The 21,858-nt window shown below is 42.9% G+C and overlaps 2 protein-coding genes across 9 annotated transcripts; one reads left to right on the forward strand and one right to left on the reverse strand.

Annotated features, from left to right (window-relative positions):
* The first annotated feature begins 74 nt into the window (after positions 1-74).
* ikbip (IKBKB interacting protein) lies at positions 75-17,068 on the forward strand. Of its 8 annotated transcripts, none has more exons than XM_052553929.1 (7): positions 75-437; positions 843-960; positions 5,495-5,761; positions 6,989-7,152; positions 7,223-8,432; positions 8,584-8,701; positions 11,919-13,594. In XM_052553929.1, the coding sequence occupies exons 5-7, from the start codon at positions 8,269-8,271 to the stop codon at positions 12,525-12,527; spliced, it is 891 nt and encodes a 296-aa protein (XP_052409889.1). In that variant the 5' UTR covers positions 75-437; positions 843-960; positions 5,495-5,761; positions 6,989-7,152; positions 7,223-8,268; the 3' UTR covers positions 12,528-13,594. The 8 variants fall into 8 exon arrangements, with proteins under 8 accessions (XP_052409889.1, XP_052409888.1, XP_052409887.1 ...); XM_052553928.1 differs by lacking the exon at positions 11,919-13,594 and adding an exon at positions 14,555-17,068 and having other exon boundaries at positions 89-437; XM_052553921.1 differs by lacking the exon at positions 11,919-13,594 and adding an exon at positions 14,555-17,068 and having other exon boundaries at positions 99-437; positions 831-960.
* Positions 17,069-17,393: 325 nt separating this feature from the next.
* On the reverse strand, positions 17,394-20,426 carry ckap4 (cytoskeleton associated protein 4). Its single transcript, XM_052553912.1, has 2 exons — positions 19,831-20,426; positions 17,394-18,489 (listed from the first exon to the last, which is right to left on the reverse strand). Exons 1-2 carry the CDS (start codon positions 20,149-20,151, stop codon positions 17,530-17,532), a joined length of 1,281 nt encoding a protein of 426 aa, XP_052409872.1. The 5' UTR covers positions 20,152-20,426; the 3' UTR covers positions 17,394-17,529.
* Positions 20,427-21,858: the final 1,432 nt, after the last annotated feature.

A 21,858-nucleotide genomic window follows, 5' to 3' on the forward strand; every position in this document is an offset into this window, starting at 1 on the left:
TATAATCAAATTTAGTGTTTTCTTGTTCTCTTATAAAGTCAGAATAAGGATGTTTCATTGTACATGTATCTGTTATGCTGAATGACGATTTTTTTTTACACCCATATTTTGACATTTTCACAAAAGTTTAAAACCTTAGGATAGAGCCTTAACTTATAATTTAACTATTAACTGAAATGGTCTCGTCATTGAGCCACATAGATACAACAAAAAATGAAAGTATTTAAATGCATCCTGTTGGTTTGTCCAGCTGTAGCTCAGCGTGAGCGTGTTTTCCGCCAATCAGCGCCCTCCGTGTGCGTGACGTCACCGCAGGAGGACGAGCGCAGCCGCGGGAGTGTTTGCTGACTTTCCTCACGTTGAGTTTAGTTTCCCGCAGCAGTAAACATGACATCACCGCCATCCTGAGGCGCATGCGGTCTGTCCCCACGAACAAGGTGAGCCCGAGCCCCACAAACCGAGAGCGCGCTGTTTCTGAGCTTTTGACACGTCACATATTTATGTAAACATATGGCAGGTGAAGCTGCTGTTTTAGCACGATTCCTTCATCATTGATATTATTAAACGAGCTTTATTCCTCAAAACAGATGTCCTGATTCACACTGAGTTTGCATTTTCCTGCGAATGTTTCCCAACTTTAATAATAACATGTTTTGTAATTGTACAGAACAGAGCAAAAACTATTAAAGTGGGAAAAAAATAAGAGTTAGAAACAATGCGTGTTAAAATGTGTGACTGTTGAAATGTTTTTGTCTGTAGATCTGATTAATTATAAGGTAATTTGAAGGCAGGCAATATGGTGTTGTATTGACATGGGTTGTAATTATTAGCTATATTGTCAGGTGTGTTTTGACTGCTCTGTGAAGAACCCCAGCTGGGCAGCGTCACACATGGTGTCTTTCTCTGCATTGACTGCTCAGGGACACACCGCTCACTGGGAGTTCACCTGTCCTTCATCAGGTAAACTTTCACCATTACACTGTCCTTCATCAGGTAAACTTTACACTCTCACACTCCTTCGTCAGGTAAATATTACACTCTCACACTCCTTTTGGGAGTCGTGGCCTAATGGTTAGAGGGTTGGACTCCCAATCGAAGGGTTGTGAGTTCTAGTCTCGGGCCGGACGGAATTGTGGGTGGGGGGAGTGCATGTACAGTTCTCTCTCCACCTTCAATACCATGACTTAGGTGCCCTTGAGCAAGGCATCGAACCCCCAACTGCTCCCCGGGCGCCGCAGCATAAATGGCTGCCCACTGCTCCGGGTGTGTGCTCACAGTGTGTGTGTGTGTGTGTGTTCACTGCTCTGTGTGTGTGCATTTCGGATGGGTTAAATGCAGAGCACAAATTCTGAGTATGGGTCACCACACTTGGCTGAATGTCACTTCACTTCACTTCACTTTGTCAGGTAAACTTTACACACTCACACTCCGTCAGATAAACATTACACTCTCACACTCCTTCGTCAGGTAAACTTTACACTCTCACACTCCTTCGTCAGGTAAACATTACACTCTCACACTCCTTCGTCAGATAAACTTTGCACTCTCACACTCCTTCGTCAGGTAAACTTTACACTCTCACACTCCTTCGTCAGGTAAACATTACACTCTCACACTCCTTCGTCAGGTAAACATTACACTCTCACACTCCTTCGTCAGGTAAACATTACACTCTCACACTCCTTCGTCAGGTAAACTTTACACTCTCACACTCCTTCGTCACGTAAACTTTACACTCTCACACTCCTTCGTCAGGTAAACTTTACACTCTCACACTCCTTCGTCAGGTAAATATTACACTCTCACACTCCTTTGTCAGGTAAACATTACACTCTCACACTCCTTCGTCAGGTAAACTTTACACTCTCACACTCCTTCGTCAGGTAAATATTACACTCTCACACTCCTTCGTCCGGTAAACATTACACTCTCACACTCCTTCGTCAGGTAAACATTACACTCACACTCCTTCGTCAGGTAAACTTTGCACTCTCACACTCCTTCGTCAGATAAACTTTACACTCTCACACTCCTTCGTCAGGTAAACTTTACACCATTACACTATCCTTCGTCAGGTAAACTTTACACCATTACACTGTCCTTCGTCAGGTAAACTTTACACTCTCACACTCCTTCGTCCGGTAAACATTACACTCTCACACTCCTTCGTCAGGTAAACATTACACTCTCACACTCCTTTGTCAGGTAAACTTTACACTCTCACACTCCGTCAGATAAACATTATACTCTCACACTCCTTCGTCAGGTAAACTTTACACTCTCACACTCCTTCGTCAGGTAAACATTACACTCTCACACTCCTTCGTCAGGTAAACATTACACTTGAACTTTATGAACTTTGTCAGGTAAACATTACACTCTTACACTCCTTCATCAGGTAAACATTACACTCACACTCCTTCGTCAGGTAAACTTTACACTCTCACACTCCTTCGTCAGGTAAACTTTACACTCTCACACTCCGTCAGATAAACATTACACTCTCACACTCCTTCGTCAGGTAAACTTTACACTCTCACACTCCTTCGTCAGGTAAACTTTACACTCTCACACTCCTTCGTCAGGTAAACATTACACTTGAACTTTATGAACTTTGTCAGGTAAACATTACACTCTTACACTCCTTCATCAGGTAAACATTACACTGTCACAGTCCTTCGTCAGGTAAACTTTACACTCTCACACTCCTTCGTCAGGTAAACATTACACTCTCACACTCCTTCATCAGGTAAACTTTACACTCTCACACTCCTTCGTCAGGTAAACTTTACACTCGCACTCCTTCGTCAGGTAAACTTTACACTCGCACTCCTTTGTCAGGTGAACTTTACACTCTCACACTCCTTCGTCAGGTAAACATTACACTCTCACACTCCTTCGTCAGGTGAACTTTATGGAACTTCGTCAGGTAAACATTACACTCTTACACTCCTTCATCAGGTAAACATTACACTCTCACACTCCTTCGTCAGGTAAACTTTACACTCTCACACTCCTTCGTCAGGTAAACATTACACTCTCACACTCCTTCATCAGGTAAACTTTACACTCTCACACTCCTTCGTCAGGTAAACATTACACTCTCACACTCCTTCGTCAGGTGAACTTTATGGAACTTTGTCAGGTAAACATTACACTCTTACACTCCTTCATCAGGTAAACATTACACTCTCACACTCCTTCGTCAGGTAAACTTTACACTCGCACTCCTTCGTCAGGTAAACTTTACACTCTCGCACTCCTTTGTCAGGTGAACTTTACACTCTCACACTCCTTCGTCAGGTAAACATTACACTCTCACACTCCTTCGTCAGGTGAACTTTATGGAACTTCGTCAGGTAAACATTACACTCTCACACTCCTTCGTCAGGTAAACATTACACTCTCACACTCCTTCGTCAGATAAACTTTGCACTCTCACACTCCTTCGTCAAATAAACTTTGCACTCTCACACTCCTTCGTCAGATAAACTTTGCACTCTCACACTCCTTCGTCAGGTAAACTTTACACCATTACACTGTCCTTCGTCAGGTAAACTTTACACCATTACACTGTCCTTTGTCAGGTAAACTTTACACTCTCACACTCCTTCGTCAGGTAAACATTACACTTGAACTTTATGAACTTTGTCAGGTAAACATTACACTCTTACACTCCTTCATCAGGTAAACATTACACTCTCACACTCCTTCGTCAGGTAAACTTTACACTCTCACACTCCTTCGTCAGGTAAACTTTACACTCTCACACTCCTTCGTCAGGTAAACATTACACTCTCACACTCCTTCGTCAGGTGAACTTTATGGAACTTTGTCAGGTAAACATTACACTTGAACTTTATGAACTTTGTCAGGTAAACATTACACTCTCACACTCCTTCGTCAGGTCAACTTTACACTCGCACTCCTTCGTCAGGTAAACTTTACACTCGCACTATTTCGTCAGGTAAACTTTACACTCTCACACTCCTTCGTCAGGTAAACATTACACTCTCACACTCCTTCGTCAGGTGAACTTTACACTCTCACACTCCTTCGTCAGGTAAACATTACACTCTCACACTCCTTCGTCAGGTAAACTTTGCACTCTCACACTCCTTCGTCAGATAAACTTTGCACTCACACTCCTTCGTCAGATAAACTTTGCACTCACACTCCTTCGTCAGATAAACTTTGCACTCTCACACTCCTTCGTCAGCCAAACTTTACACCATTACACTGTCCTTCGTCAGGTAAACTTTACACCATTACACTGTCCTTTGTCAGGTAAACTTTACACCATTACACTGTCCTTCGTCCGGTAAACTTTACACTCTCACACTCCTTCGTCCGGTAAACATTACACTCTCACACTCCTTCGTCCGGTAAACATTACACTCTCACACTCCTTCATCAGGTAAACATTACACTCTCACACTCCTTCATCAGGTAAACATTACACTCTCACACTCCTTTGTCAGGTAAACTTTACACTCTCACACTCCGTCAGATAAACATTACACTCTCACACTCCTTCGTCAGGTAAACTTTACACTCTCACACTCCTTCGTCAGGTAAACTTTACACTCTCACACTCCTTCGTCAGATAAACTTTACACCATTACACTGTCCTTCGTCAGGTAAACTTTACACTCTCACACTCCTTCGTCCGGTAAACTTTACACCATTACACTGTCCTTCGTCAGGTAAACTTTACACTCTCACACTCCTTCGTCCGGTAAACATTACACTCTCACACTCTGTCAGATAAACATTACACTCTCACACTCCTTTGTCAGGTAAACTTTACACTCTCACACTCCTTTGTCAGGTAAACTTTACACTCTCACACTCCTTCGTCAGGTAAACATTACACTCTGACACTCCTTCGTCAGGGAAACTTTACACTCTCACACTCCTTCGTCAGGGAAACTTTACACTCACACTCCTTCATCAGGTAAACTTTACACCATTACACACCTTCAGCAGTTAAACTTTACACTCTCACACTTTCCTTCATCAGGTAAACTTTACACCATTACACTCCTTCAGCAAGTAAACTTTACACCATTACACTCCTTCAGCAGGTAAACTTTACACCATTTCACTCCTTCAGCAGGTAAACTTACACTCTCACACTCCTTCCCTAATGTGAAGTACATTTTAAAAAATCTATTCTTAAAATATAGACTTATTAGATTGTCACGATCCTTTATTATTATTTCATAGAAAATATAGTTTTATGGTGAGGCAAGGGTAGTACTTTAAATTGTTAGATGTCAACTTCCCCAAAATGCTATCATTTCTACAGTGAAAAGTGTATTACATTTTTTTAGTAATTAATAATTAAGATGGAATACTTCAATACCTCCTGCTTCATGGAGGTGATCTGAGATGATTTGGTGGTGTGTTGAGTTCAGTATCAGTAATGATGTTTGTCTTGAGTGCAGTTTTGAGCTCGGCGTGTGTGTGTGTGGTCTGTGTCCTGAATCAGGTGGGTCTGGTCGCTCAGAAGGTCAGCAGTCAGAGCTTCAGTGTCTCCGGCCGTAGACAGACTGCAGGAGGAGAGGAGCTCACAGACCAGTAGCACTGAGCCCCAGTGAGAGATAGAGAGAGAGACCTGCAGGTCAGTCCTCACGGGTGTCTGCTCGCCCTGTGTGTGTGTCTGTGTGTGCAGACTGTGGTCTCTAAGCCATGTTTACCAGAGTCTGGAGGGTAAGGAGCAGGCGGAGCGGCTCGGCATGGGCCTCAGCGGACGCAGGTCAGTTAACACACGTGTGTGTGTGTGTGTGTCTTCTGCTGAATAAGTGAAAGGGCTAAATAAATTGTACCAAACAGTTAAGTGTTTTAGTCATGCAATCAAACAGCACTCAGCGTAGTATCCTGATTCAAGAAGGGGTCTCTCAATAATGGCCAGAAATATTCTAACTTAACTAACTTTGTTTAATTTTGCTTTATTCTGCTGGAATGTTAAAATGTTTAGTGCCAAATATCTTTCAATTATTGTTTTCTAGTTATTTTGTTCTTTGAAAGACAGGACAAAACCGTAAAAAGCACATTTTGTTTTTTTTTATTTAATTTAAGCAATGGTGAAACAATTCGGCCTTCAGCCCAGTGTTTGATTTGGTTTATGCTTCGGCCAAGATTTTTCACTCTGTTGCATCCCTAGAGGACAGAGTTAAAATTTTGACTAATGGAAGAAAGTGTGGTCAGTTTGAATTTGACGATTGAGGCATGCGTGTGGGCGGGGTTTGTTTGACCAGTGAGGCGTGCGTGGGGGTGGGGCTTGTTTTGACCAGTGAGGCGTGCGTGGGGGTGGGGCTTGTTATGACCAGTGAGACGTGCGTGGGGGTGGGGCTTGTTTTGACCAGTGAGGCGTGCGTGGGGGTGGGGCTTGTTTTGACCAGTGGGACGTGAGTGTGGGCGGGGCTTGTTTTGACCAGTGAGGCGTGCGTGGGGGCGGGGTTTGTTTTGACCAGTGAGGCGTGCATGGGGGCGGGGCTTGTTTTGACCAGTGAGGCGTGCGTGGGGGCGGGGTTTGTTTTGACCAGTGAGACGTGAGTGTGGGCAGGGTTTGTGAGGAGGAAGGAGCCGCAGGCCGTCTCTGATGATGCTCAAAGGAAGTTCGGCGATGCCAGAGCTATTTCATCAGACATGTTCGGGCAGCAGGACCACTCCGAGGTGACACGTCAGACAGACGCCGCTGAGAAACACCAGTGTTCAGGGCTCCCACGGGTCCCTAAAGTCAGTCGCATCAAACTAAAGGCCATAAAACTCTTAATTTGTACAAGAAAGTCTTAATCATGATTTCAAGAGGTCTTAAATTTGGGAACAGAAAGACTAGAATAGTGAAAAGGCTGTGAAAACTTCAAAAGTCTTTAAATAAATATGAGTGCTACTGCATACGCAGAGCTGTTACTGAACCGCTGGATCGATAAGATGATCATACATTAGAAGACGGGTATTGTGAGATGTTTTCTGCTTGCAGTATGAGGTTCGAGCGCAGCTGGAGAATTTGCCTGCGTGTAACACTGTGTGTTGTGTGTCAGCAGTGTCCTACAGCCTGAGCAAGGTTCGGCCGGCCGTGCCAGACATGACACAGCTGAGCAGCGGCGTCCGCTCGGTGGCCGGGAGGTCATGTCCTCCATACAGGTCAGTCCTGCACTATCTGACCCATTCATCTGTGTGGACGAGCTCTGGACGCTGTGTTCACTCCCTGCAGGATCACTACAGCACATGAGTCTGAGAGCATCATTCACTCAGAGTCGCAGCTTGAGTTCTGACTGAAAGAGTCGTCGTTTGATCACTAGGGGACAAACTGGTTTATATGAAGAGAATCATTTGATTCAGATTGCACTCTACTTCAGCTGTGTTTGTTTATGGTCATGAAGAAAGAGGATGTGTTCACACATTAAAGAGCTTTATATGAAGTGTAATGTAGCATTGTATGTGTGATGATGAAGATGAAGAAGATGAGCGGCTGGTTTCACACACTGCAACCCGGACAGTCGTTCTTCATCCTACTGCCTCATCTGTGTTTGTTTATGGAGTCTGTGTTTCTCTTGTTCTGTCCTTTATGAGTGTGAGGGGTCATTAAACTGATGCTGATTGTGGTGAACTGTTTAACTCAATAAAGATCAGACTTGGTGAGAAACTGAGCTGTGTGCTATAATCTGTCATGATGCAAGAAAACAAACTAATGGAGATCATGAGAATAGTTGTACATTTAAATCTCATAGACATTCTAATGATATATAAAAATTAAAATCCCTGAGTTTTACTTATTACCGATTTTTGTTTACCAGAAACTATAATCGTTTCAATATTTTACTTATAATCATGCATTTTTGATACACATATATAAATAATCCCCTGAAACCTGTTAAACCCCCATCGAAAAGACACGCAGCTGTGATTGGTCAGTTCTGACCAGCGCTGAGAAAAGTAACATGTATCATGTGACAACGCTGCATGTGCCGTTTCAATAAAAACCATTAGTAGCGAAACGGTTACACACATTAGCTTTAATAGACACTGAAATTATCATAAACAGTAGAGTTAAACATCATAATTATTATTTGGACTCGTCTAAACCCCGCCCACTCCGTTACGTCAGTCCGCGCGTCTGCTCTCATTGGCTATCGGCGAAACGACTGCGTGGCGGTTTCAGCCTCCGACGAGACGAGAGAAAAACTCTACAAAGTTTCCACAGATGTGTTCTCGAGTCTCTTGATCTGTTCTTCTCAGTGTTTTCCTCGAGTCTGGTGAATGATGCAGGCGAGCGGCGCGAGGCAGCGACAGAAGAGTGTGATGAAGCAGCCGAGCGGGGAGAAGAAGAGTGGCTCTGAGGAGAGATCCTCCTCCCGCTTCAGTCCCGATGTGAAGCTGTGCGTCGCGCTAGTGTGTCTCTCAGTGTCGCTCTTCAGCACATGGTGAGTGTCACCAAAGTCCTCATTAACCCCTCTCTGAGCTGTAAAGTGCGCCCACTCTCCTCATTAACCCCTCTCTGAGCTGTAAAGTGCGCTCACTCTCCTCATTAACCCCTCTCTGAGCTGTAAGGTGTGCTCTCGGCTCTCTCCACAGGCTGCACGTTCAGCAGGACGCCAAGCTCGCAGAAATCATCCTCAAACACGAGCGTCTGAGTGAGGAGAGCCGCAGCCTCCACGAGCTGCGAGAACACATGGCTGGACTCTCGCGAGAGGTGTGTACATCAGATCAAAATATACAATACAGTATTAGTGAACCACAGCTGTAACGGTGTCTTCAGGAGTTATCTCCAGCTGATGAACGAAACAAACATTAACAGCCAATCAGAATCCGCCCTGCTGCCACGAGCTCAGATGCGCGTGCCCGCGGAATAACAGACGATATCGTCTGCTCATATTTATATTTTATACCTTTATCTTTATCGCTATAGTTATTAACGGGGCTTAACAGCTGTATTTGCACCCTTACGAAAATTTATTTAACTACAGACAAAAAACATTTGAAAGAATCTAAAAAATGACAAGTAATGAAATTAAGTAGAAAGTGTTAAAAACATCTTTGTGCCTTGAATACAAAGCAATTTCTAACATAAGCTGAGAGATTTATATATCTTTATTTCTGTCTTCAGATACTTTAAACCTCTTTTTACTGTAAGCCCCACAAAAAAAAAAAAAATTATTGATAAATTGACATTAGAGATATTTTGTTATAACATTTTCCTGTTATCATGGTAATAATATAGTTTCCAAAAGTGGTCATTATAGAGTATAACAGCTTAAATAACTTTTTATAACAAAATAACTGCACATTTAAATACAATAAAGCACTACAGAAAAAAATAAAAAGTTTTGCACAGATTAAGGTGCAAGAACTACAAAGACCCATAGGTATCACTTTACAATAAGACCTCTTTAGTTAATACATTCACAATGAGCAAAAGCTACATTTGCTACAGAAGTTATTCATCTTTATTAAAAAATACAAGTCTTAGTTCATGTTAGCTCATTAAATAATACAGCTGCAACTTTACATTTTATCAACATGTTATTAAATATTGGAATACCTAAGATTAATAAATGTTCAGAAGAATTTTTCACTGGTAGTTTAACTAATGAATTAACTGATGTTAACTAATGAAGTCCTAATGTAAAGTGTGAATTAACAATTAAGAATCATAAAAACTTTCAAACGATATCTAGAGCATCCAGATTATAATGAAAACACAACAAGTTTGAAAATACTGTAAATAGCCTATTGAGTCTAAATATGTAAGTATTTGGCTCTGTGATGAACACCATAGAAAACACAAATCTGAATGGCTATTTAACTATGCTTCAGAAAGTAGCAGCTGCTTTATTTGTGGGGTTTCCAGGGAAAGGAGATTCTCTGCAGTTTAGCGCCATCTGCTGTCAGGGAGTGAACGTGCTTCATTCAGCGCGTCCCTCACGTGTTCCTCATGTGCTTCTCGTGTGCTTGTTCACATCAGAGTCTTTCAAGCAGCAGTTTGACCAGTTGATGGGAATACTATTCTTAAAATGCCTTCCAAATTCAGAATGATTTGTCATATATAATTATTCGCTGTATTTAGAAGTGCCCACGATAACAATGTCGTGCATATTAATTACTGTGATATATCTCATCACTGAATACCATCACATGTTTAATTGACATATTCATCATTAGCAAAGTGTATTTGAGTCTTGTTCAGTCAGCCATTCACCAATCCACTGATCTAAATCAATCATAACCTCCCTCTTTTTACATTTAATACACACTTCATTCAAATAGTGAAGTCTCCTCTCACAGGTGCTCTTCATATTTATGGGCTGCTCGAGTGAACGAGTGATTGATGAACACCACACGAGTTCCTTCTGCACAATATACTTTATCTCATTTCATTTTTCAGTTCAAAAGCAAATTAAATTACATCGTTAGATTTCACTGTTTCTGCTGTATTTTGATCAAATAAACGTAGAAGAGACTTCTCTAACTCTTACAACCTTTAGACCTGTGTGTAATGAATTATGAAGGAGTACTGCATTACATAATTTCATAAATGATTGTTTTTTATGTTTTTAAAGAAGTCTGTTCTGCTCCCCAAGCCTGCACTGATCCACAATACAGCTAAAACTCTGCGGTTTTGAAGTATTTTAATAATTTAAACATCAGTTTTCTGTGTGGATCTCTATTAAAGTGTAATGTATTTCTGTGATGTGCAGCTGTGTATCCAGCTTCATTCCTCCAGTCTTCAGTGATCTTCAGAAATCAGAAGAATATGGTTATTTACGTGTATTATTATTATCATTTTCATCAATATTTAAAACACTTGACTATATTTTTTCAGGATTCATTGAATAGAAAGATCCAAAGATCTGAATCTTATCTGAAATAAAAAGCTTTTGTAACATTATACACTAATATCATTCAAAAGCTCGGAGTCAGTTTAATTAATTTGTAATTATTATTAATAATAATAATAAATGTTTTTTGAGCAGAATATAAGAATGATTTCTGAAGATCATCATGTTCATCACGCTGAAGATAATTAACGCTTTAAAATTATAAGAATAAATTACATGAATATATTTAAATAGAAAACAAGGTATTTTAAGAAAGTAAAAATATGAACACATTTTACCCTTTATACATATTTAACTGATGTACGTCGCTTTTTCACTAGATTCGATGATACAAGATAAAGAGTTAGATAATAATATGTAATATGTAACACCACAAGTAACTTTTTAAAAAAATCTGATTTAACACCATTTATTAGTACAAACTGATCTCTGTCTCTGAGGTAACTTTTTATCCAGGAGAATATCTCTGTAAAGCCATAATCAATCAAAAGCTTTTAAGTGTAGGAGCAGCCCCACAGTATATTCATTATTAAATCAGGTTTTGTTCTTGGTTCTTGTCAACAGTATCTCCGCCATGAGAAGCACTGAATGAGTGACAGGCTTTCTCTTGTAAAATAAGAGGGTGACATCTAGTGGAGAAGACTAATGAAAAGATTCAGATTAATCAGATCTTCTTTCAAATCAATAAATACTGGAAACGATCAATTTGGCTTTTGAGAATCGACATCAAATTGAACAAAAAAAATTAATCGAAAAAAATGTATTTTTTTTTGCCCAGGCCTACATGCAATGCATTACAAAGTATAATTAATGCATTAATGTGGCTGAGTGTTACTGAGACTACTTTCAAAAACAATCATCTCAAACTTGACAAGAAGGTGTAAATAAATCAAAATCCTAAAATAAAATGGAAAAGAATGATAAGCGGGTGTTATTTACTGAACGAGGTCAGTGTAGTGTGCCAGTGCTCACACGTTTTGGGTGCATGCAGTTTCCTGTGTGTGTTCATGCAGCAGTAGTGCACTAGTAGATCAGATCACTCTCAGCTGATGTGGTGTGTTGTGAACGCAGCTGCAGACCTCCTCCTCCTCCTGCTCCACGCTGAAGCACACCGTCAGCTCCACCCTCAACACCTCGGCCGCGCTGCAGGTGGAGCAGCAGGCGTCTGCGGTCCTCCTTCACACCCTGGAGGAGCGCGTGCGCCGCGTGACGGAGGCGCGGCGGAGAGCCCTGAGCGAGGAGCTGGAGCAGCTGAAGAGGCGCTCGCGAGCCGCACACTCTCACGTGACGGAGCAGGTGAACACGGTGGAGGCGCTGCTGCGGGAGCTGAGCGAGCGGCTGCAGGAGGTGCAGGACGGGACGGGCAGGAACACACGGGCGCTGGTGCGCAGCGAGGACGAGGACGCGGGACACGTGAGCGATCAGCTGCAGTGGAGCGAGCGCAGAGTCTCACGGCTCCAGGAGCAGCTGCAGCGTCTGGAGGAGCAGGGTCTGGAGCTCCGGCAGCGGCTGGACACCCGCGCCCCTCACCACACACACCTCCACGCCGCAGACGAGGCCGTGCGCTCCATGCTCCGGGTCCGCGCGCAGCTCAGCACCACCTACAGGAGGCTGGAGGAGCTGCAGGTGCAGGTGCAGAGCGCCGAGGAGCGGCTCAGGAGCACACCACACCACACCTGAACTGTTCTCTAGACACACTCCGTTACTTGAGTGGAAGGACAGACTAATATTACTCTGCTACGAGTCAACGCTTTAAAGATTCAAGCTGTTCACTTAAGTGAAAGAGTAGAAGTACTTACTTTTTAAAAGTACTTGAATACTACATGTTTTTTGTTCTTATTTATTATGAACTTTACGACAGTAACACTACTGACAGGCCTGACCGGACGTGCAGCTGAAGGACTGAATGTACCGTGTTATCTCAGGAGTATTACAGGTTCAGTTCAACTAATGTCATGTTGGTGATGTTTGTCATGTCTGCTGGAGCCTGGGTCGTACAAGAAGTAAACAATGGACAAGAGTAAAGTCATATCCAGTTTTACAACGTAATGGCCCAAACCCATATTGCTCAAATTAATATAAAAATGTACAAAAATCTTCACGGCTCAATTATACACATTTAAACAGATGAATTGTTTTTTAAACACGATTTCACTGTGAAAACACTACCTCTACATGAAAATGGCTATAAAAATGAGCAACTTCTTTTACAATCTGTAAATGAAGAATTGGTGTAGGTGGTTTAATCCACTAAACTTCACATTTCTGCTTCTAAATCCTTCAAATCCTTTTTGCCCTTTTTATTCTAACAGGTCAGTCACAATTGCTTTATTTTTTTTTGCCTTTAAGAGATCAGTCATTGTTTTGTGTGTTGTGTGTCAAATAGTATTGAACCAAGGGGTGTGTGATAAGTTTAAAAGATATCTTTTTTTTTTGTCTTGATGATAAACAAAAAGTTAACTAAGTAAATACTGTAAATTCTGTTTTGTGTCTTTGATCAACATGATTTTTGATTTCTTGTTTCGCAACCGTTTAAATGATTTGGTTTATTCGCAGTGACTCACTTATTAAGTGACTTGCTGCCACCTGCTGGCGGTTTAACTTCATATTTAAAGTATCTTTTATTTTTTTTATCATCTCAAATATCAGTATTCAATGTTTTCCATTTAAAAGATCAAAACATTATTCCTGCATTTGTAACTGCAGGTTAAATGCATTCATGTTCTGCATTAAACTGTATAAACACATCAATGTGCCTCTTCAGATGCAGCTTCTGTGTTTCTTCTGGACCGCAAAGATGAATTTATGGTTCATACTGATTTCATTTGTTTAGTAACAGCCCAAATGACTTTTTATTCTAACTGATGAAATTTATCATTTTAATAAATATATATATATATATATATATATATATATTAGAAAAATGCCCATACAAGGTAAAAATCTATTTAAACTTATTAAGATTAATTTCTATCACTGCTTTGTGAATATGCAGAATATGAACATTTTTGCATAACATAGTCAGCTCTCCACTGTAGCCCTTGACATATCAGCACATTAACTGATACCATCTAATTATCGTTATTGATAAATGTTTGTTATTTTGGTCACTTAGATATGGTCCACATGCACGTCTGGCTTTATTCTGTTATAATCATCCACTTTTCATGATCTATTTAATACTTGATGGATGAAATATTCCATTGAATTTCTGCTTCCCTCGAACAGCCTGTTTCAGATTATCAGAGTTAAACCGATTGTGAGCTCTATTTCATGCTGTGTAATTAAGACCTGCACTGTATGACATGTAAACAGACGGTCAAGATTGTCATTTTCAATGATAAATTCATATACCTCATCAGACACGTGTTTCAGATTCAGTCCTTCATCTTTATTGGACACCTCGCTCTGCAATATTTAAATGTCTGACTGAGCTCAACCCCACCGTTTCTCTTTAGTAAGTAAAAGTAAAACCGGTTTGAAGAGGAAACTCTTAGTTTAACAAGTTTACTTCTACTCAGGAGTGCATAGATTGAATAGTTTGTGAATATGAGCCCAGGACCTGATGTTGGAGGTGATCTCATGTCATCTTGATGAGTCTGATAACATCTCAGTTCATGATCTCAGTGTTTGTTATTGCGTACTCCTCATAGGAGCATCATCAGACCTGTGTGTGACTGAAGTCTCTGGTGTGCTCTCTTGTGTAGTGTGTGCTGTTGTCCGCTCCGGCCGTGTCTCAGATGGAGGCTCTGGAGGTGGAGGTGGCTCGGCTGCAGGAGCGCTTCTCCAGTCTCGCGGGTCAGCGACAGCAGCTCCAGCTGAACCTGAGCGCTCTGGCTCAGGCCGTAGAGAGTGTGGAGCAGCAGGACTCCAGCGAGGTGACCTCCAGACTGGCCTCCATCCGTACGGACGTGCGGCGCATGGCTGGGCTGGAGGGAGAGGTGGAGCTGCTGCTCAACCAAACACAGGCTCTGGAGGAGAAGGTGGCCCAGACGGAGAAGCTGATGGTCAGGCGCATCGGTGATCTACTGGCCGGCAGCATCGACCGGGTCGCGGCTCTGAGGAGCTCAGCGGAGAAGAGCAGCCAGCGGCTGGATCAGGTCAGCGCACTCGTTCACCAGCTCTCAGCCGCTCACCGTGACCTGTCCGAGCGCATCCTGGCACTGGAGAGCGGACAGGCCAAGCTGCTGAAGACCGCCACCTTCGCCAGCGACCTCAAGCCCAAGGTCTTCTCCATCAAACAAGACTTCGCCGTCATCCAGCCCAAACTGGACGACCTGACCCTGAGGATCGGCCTGCTGGCTGAAGACCTGATGAGCCGAGAGGAGGAGCGGAGTCAGAGACAGGAGACCACAGCCTGAAACAGCCCAGTCGTGCTTCGACCGGGAAACTACTGCTGGAACACACTGACGTTTAGCCACAGAGCAACCGTACGCCTTTCAAGAGCACTGAGATCTGCTACGATACTGACTAACAGACACGGTGCGTCAAACAATAACCATCTACAAAGCTTGGCACACTATAACAGTTACCAGTCAAGGGTTTTGAAATCACAGGAATAAATTACATTTTCAAATATAATAGTTTTTAAATGGTAAAAATATTTCAAAATGTTACTGTTTATGCTGCATTTTGGATCAAATAAATGCAGACTTGGTGAGCAGAAGAGACTTCCTTAAAAACATCACAAATGTTGCTCTTCAGAAACTTTTGACTGGTCGTTTACTCATCTTTGTGAGAGTGAAACAGGCTTTAGGAACCAGATCTGACCAGGTTGAGTCTCGAGCTCAAGCCTGACCCTGTATTCAAGCGATCCTGACCAGTGAATTGATGTAATGAAGAGGAGGTGGAGGGATCTGTGGAGGAGTGTAACACACAGTGATCATCTGAGCTCAAACGATGGTCAGTTCACTTCTAGCAGCTGGTGTCTGTCTCGATGATCTTCACAGATGAAGCTCTCCTTCTGCAGGACAAGCAGCAGTGCAGTTCATTACATTCACATCTGAACATGTTCAGACAGGTCTGACCAGCACAAAGTGTCCAAGGCTTACATTCACATTAGTCATGGCTTCTTACTTTAAAACCTAACAAATGTTGACATTTAAAACCTTTTTGTGAAAAATGTGACTGCTGTTTTTCTTTGAAATAAATGTTGATATTTGTAATGTGAAGACAATTTGAATTATTTCTAAATACAGAAGTCAGCCTTTGAGATGGATCAAAAAAGTTCATCAAACTTGTCCTGAGACGAGAATGTGTTTTGGTTTTAGGACAAATGTGATGAGAGGTAGTATCATTGCTGTGGTCTGCTAACACAAACATCAGTTTCATAAGGTCATTAGAGTTAGACGGGCAGTGTTCATGTATCACAGTAGTGCTCTCTCATTCCTACAGTCGCTCAGACAGTCACTGCCTCACTGCCAGATTCAGTTCACGTCTCTGTCAGTCATGACACACCGATGATCGCTGATCTCAGGGATGTTTGCATCCACGTCCTCCTCAGCTGCTCCTGAGAGAATCACTGCTGTATGTTACATTGATTTCAATGTTTGAATTATTTTAAATCATCTCGAGACACTCTTTGATGTTTGCGGATAAAACAAAAATGATATAGAAAATGTTTTTATAAATGTAATTAAAATACATAAATGTGAGAAATGCTCTCATGTCATGTCATGAACTGATACTGATTCCTGATTCTCAGTAGTCCACTTCGAGGTGTGAAACAGTATGTTTTTACGGAAGATTAATGTGTGAAGATCAAGGAAATTTAGATTTTCATTTTATGACCAGCCTCTTTAAAATGCACAAATTGTTCTCTTCATGTTATATTAATATTCGTTTTGATGTGTTTTTAGGTATTTTATTGGTCATTTGACACAATGGTTTAAAACGTTTATTGATGTGTTCAGGGGTTGTATTTTGGATCTGATGATGAGCAGTAAGATCTGATTAGTGTACACTGCTTTTCCTGCTCTACAAATCATACTTTTGCAGTGATGTTTGGTCACGCATGCAGCTTTTTCCTGGTTCTTCAGTGACAAGGGTGTATTAAAATCATTCAAATCATAAAGCATTTGTTGTTTTAGTTGATTTTTAGCTGACCAATGCTTGTTTTGTCTTCTAAGTCATCTTGAAGTGGGCCCGATTCATTCATTAAACAATTATATGAAAAATGTTTATTTTAATGTCATTAAAATAAAGGAATGTGTGAAAGTTGATATTCATATTCCTGTTTTATGTATATCTAGACATCTTCTAGATCATCAGATTAGATGAAGTCAATAACACAGTAATTTGGAAGAGTTTTAATCATTTTAATCAGCCAGTGATAAAAGGGTGGTGTATCGTCTTGATTTTAATGCTCGTTTGTCTTAGTTATTTTAAGTCATCTTGAGGTCAAGAACCACTTAATTAACCAATTAAAGAAACAATCATATGGAAACTACATTTACGTTATTAAAAGGTTACTGAACCTGTTAAATGTTCTCCTTTGATCCATTTGTAGGTATTGTAGATCACTAGATTAGATCGAGACAGTAACACTAGTGTGGAATGATTTTATTGTAAACATCTCTACATTGGTGATGGGTTCAGAGAGACAATGACTGATCGGCCCGTGGCTGTGAACACAAGTGCAGTTATGTGTGGAGCAGCTCGTCTCAGACTCACTGACTGAGATCTAGAGTTCATCGACTGGCTCTTCCTCTTGAGCGGCGTCTGGTTCAGATACCAGCGTCTGCAGCTCGTCCAGGCGTCTCCTCAGGTCGTCCAGTCCGTCTCGGAGCGCCTGGCTCTCTGTCTCTGTGCTAGTCTTGTACTCTCCCAGCGAGCTCTTCTGGGACTCGTGCTGGTCTGTGAGAGCGTTCAGTCTGTTGTTCTGCTCCGTCAGCGAGGTCTGCATGCCCTCCTGGCTCTCCTCCACACTCTTGAGCCGGAGCTCGGCTTCCTCCCGGTGCTTGTCCAGCTGCAGCAGCTGGTCTCTGGTGTGTGTCTCCAGGCTCTGGAGGGCAGTGCTGGTCTGCTCCAGCCGCTCGCTCAGGCTCTGGGTCAGGTCCGAGGCGCTCTGAGCGCCGGCTCGAGCCGCAGACACCTCGTTCCTCAGGCTCCCTGCGGTGCTCTGCAGCAGCGTCCTCACGGCCTCCACGTCCTCGGACACAGACGCCACCTCCCTGTTCCTGGTCTGCTGCTCGGCGCTCACCGCTGCGATCTGCTCGCGCAGCACGGCCGCGTTCCCCTCGGACACCTCGCTGGCGGTCTGGAGCGTGGCCACGGCGCTGCTGAGGGTCTCCAGCTCCTGCTTGAGGAGCGCCGGAGCGTCCCGCTGCTCCAGACGAGCCCTGAGCTCCTGCAGCTGGCTCTGGAGCTGACTCTGCTGGACGGAGGCCTCGGCCGTGGAGCGGCTCAGCTGGGACAGACGCTCCTCCAGGGACGAGGCGTCCTGCTCCCGCGCCTCCTTCAGCTCCCGGACGGTCTGCGTCAGCTGCTGGGAGATCTGGCTCTGGAGCTTGTGGAGCGAGTCGTCCAGCCGCCGGGCGTGGTCCTCTCCCTCCTGTGCGGCTCGGTCGGTGTGCTTCAGATCAGTCCTGACGCTGAGCACCGCACTCTCCAGAGCCTCCAGAGACGCCTGCATTGACCTGATCTGGACACACAGATGGACAGAGACACTTAGACACCGTGCTCACACGGATCAATTTAAGAGCTTCGCTCAGATACAAAACGAACCATAGGAACAGGTTTTCACAACTAAATCCACCCAACTGCTTCTCAAAACTCGCCCAATCAGGTTCAGGGGGTAAATATGGTGTTAGTGGCGTCTCTTTGACTCACAAAGTTGAAACCCAATTCCTGAGGGACAGTAAACAGGGAGGACATACATCAAGCGATTATGTGTTTGTTTATAGTGAGATCTGCTGCAGAAGCCAATATGAACAATAAAGAGAAGACAGCAGTGTCTTGAATCGTTTCTGGTACGAGTCCTCATGTTTCGGTTGTCTATAGAGTTGAAGAGTCTCCCGTTGGACTCGTTTTGAGAAGCATTCGGGCGGGTTTTGCGCATGCGGGGTCAGTTCAGAACATGATCGGTACACACCCTTAGGTCTTCAGGTGATCACCTCATCGAAAAGGCATGTTTCTTCCTGTTTCGAAGGATGTTTTGCATACCAGTGACCGCTGAGCTCCTAGTCATTATTCAGTAACATTCTGGAGATTTCCAGGATTTAAAGACCAAAGCGGGCTCTAAATGGTCTATCAGAGGGAGTTTGGTAGAAAAAGCAGAAATAATGTGCTCACTTGTGGTCTACAATCCCTACAGTCTTTAACTTCAGTGAGGTGTCCATGTGTACTCTGCTTTTGGCCTGTTACCCTGCTGGAGCTGAGGAGGTGTGTGAAACCAGTCGCTCAGGTCTGATCTGTCAGCTAGTGTTCCTGCACCTGAAGCTCACCCGCGGGGTAATAAACTCTGAGACCTGCCTTATCAAACATGTCACTTAAGTCTATTCCAGGCTCTGAGTATCCCATCATGCATCATGTTTGGGAACAAATCGTGAGATTTCTCAGAAAATGTGGAGGTCAGAGAAACCTTTCCAATGTAAGTCGAGTGTTAGTATCACATATCTTAGCAACACCGAGTTATGAGCAGTGGTGATATTTCAGAGGCATTTGCATCTGTTCCTCATCACTTAATTAGAAACACCACAGATTAAACCGTGTCACCTTACAGAGAGCAGGCATTAACAGAAGTAAAGCAGAGTAATCACTGCTGGACACACACTTGTGTGTGTGTGTGTGTGTGTGTGTGTGTGTTTGGACAGGGGTCTCTGGGGAGTCCTGAAGGAGGAGGTCAGCACAGCCCTGTCAGCCAATCACAGAGCCCCACATCGACCTGGGTCAGTGTAACAGAGTGTGTACTGTAAACAATCAGAGCAGAGGAGTGTGTTCTACTGTCTCTCACACACACACACACACACACACACACACTGACCTGCTGCTGCGCGTCTGCGCTCCTCTGCACGCACTCCTCGTGTCTGGAGCTCGTGTGTTTGATGTGGGACAGCTCCTGGTAGAAGAACACGGACACGGCCACGGTGCCCGCCACGAAGCCCAGGTAACTCAGCGCGGACACGAGCCTGAGGAGCGCGGACGAGCGCGGCGCGTCAACGGTCTGCGCGCTCCGGGTCCTCGGCGCGTCACTGGTCTGCGCGCTGGCGGGCGTCTTCTCGTTATTACCGGACTGCGCGCTGGCGGGCGTCTTCTCGTTATTACCGGGCTGCGAGCTGCTCTTGTTTCTGTTCTTCGCGGCCATCCCGTTCGCGTTGCGTCACAAGAACCGTAACTTCTGTTAGAACCAACTTCAGTTCTCCACAAACTCTCTCTGGACACAACCGAAGCGGCTTTAGCTGAGGACTGAACGCGTTCAGCGGTGTGGAGAGAGGGGCGTCGCGTCGCGTCGCGTCTCCGCCCTTCTTCAGACGTGGCACTGGTTCTCCTCGAACTTCTGCCTCCACCCATCATCATCATCATCCACCCATCAGAGGCGGTGTGTGTGGAGAGAGAGAGAGTTCATCTGTCCCTTTCCTCAAACTTTCTAATTAAAACAATGTCTTGACTACATTAAAGAACAGAAACGGGGCTTGTAGGTATTTACAGACAATCAATGAGTGCAGCTAACTTCAGAAATGCATGTTGAGAGTAATGTAAAAAAGGCGAGTGACTGATTGAATCACTGAATCCTCCAGTCAGGTGCTTGATTTGAAGTGTACATCTCTCTTCTTCTGTCCAGTCAAATCAAGTGTGGAGGGAAATCTGTGCCAGTACTCATCAAACAAATCCAGCGCTTTGCAAATAAACTACATTTGCTTTGCAAAGAAAAACTCGACTTTCAAACGAGCGCAGAGTGATTTGTTTGAGAGAGATGTAGAGGTGTGCACAAACATTGATTTTCTGTCAGATATGATGTGTTTCCACCATCAGCAGATGTCCATCAGTTCACACCAGTCTCCAGAGACTCTGCTGATCAGGTTTATTACCAAACTCTGAGACTGGCACACAGTTCACTCCTCATGAAAACTGTGAAACATTACTCTAATGTTTTCTGTGTTAAAGTCTTCAGTGATCTTCAGAAATCATAACAATAAATGCACTTCTGAACATTTTCCTACAGCCTCGATGAATTAAAGTGTTGATTTTTATCAGATGAGTCGTTCTGGCTGAACAGTCGAGTGCTAGTGTGGATAAAGTCATGAAACACTCGTGTGTGATTGGAGAAAAGTGCTGTTGATACTCTAACTTCCCAATATCAGGGCTGAAAACATCAGAAATACATGCTCAAATATACCTCCGAGAAGAAATCCACAGATTCAGAGCCGGAACGTGAAACATTTCTCCCTATAAAACTGGGTAATTCATCATTATTTATTAACTTAGGGCCAATAAACAAAACAAACCGAGGCTTAGAAATACTAAAACATGGTTTATTTCCACAACTCAACATTTATTTATGTGTGTGATATTTGTCTGTCAAAAGTAGTGTTGAAAAACTAAATAAATCTAACTTCTGTCACAACGAGTAACTATATTAACTACAGATTCTCTAAATATGTGCAGTTTTCATCTCTCATCTTCAGCACTCTTATTAATAATAAACAAGAAACTTCATCTTCTTTAGTAAGATATTTTCTGTTCCAATATACATCTATTATCAAGTCTATTTCCTTTTGTTTTGATGTGATTTATTTTTTATTATTTACTGTGTTTAACTGCAATCTTTCTGACATTATGTTTGAAAAAAATAATTTTTACTTTTAAATGCTACATGTAATCGTCCAGAAATATCTTTATCTGACGCAGTTATTGAAGTGATCTTATTTCAGCAGATTGTTATTGAATGTTCAGTGGTCTGTAAGACTAGAGATGGTGTGAGTCTGTTTATGATTATGATTTATTAACTTAAATAGTGTTACAAAAGAAACAATAACAAGAGAAGGGGAAGTCAACAGCTGTTTACTCCTGA

The sequence above is a fragment of the Carassius gibelio genome, chromosome B4, assembly GCF_023724105.1.
Source record: "Carassius gibelio isolate Cgi1373 ecotype wild population from Czech Republic chromosome B4, carGib1.2-hapl.c, whole genome shotgun sequence".
Classification (NCBI taxonomy): Eukaryota; Metazoa; Chordata; class Actinopteri; order Cypriniformes; family Cyprinidae; genus Carassius; species Carassius gibelio.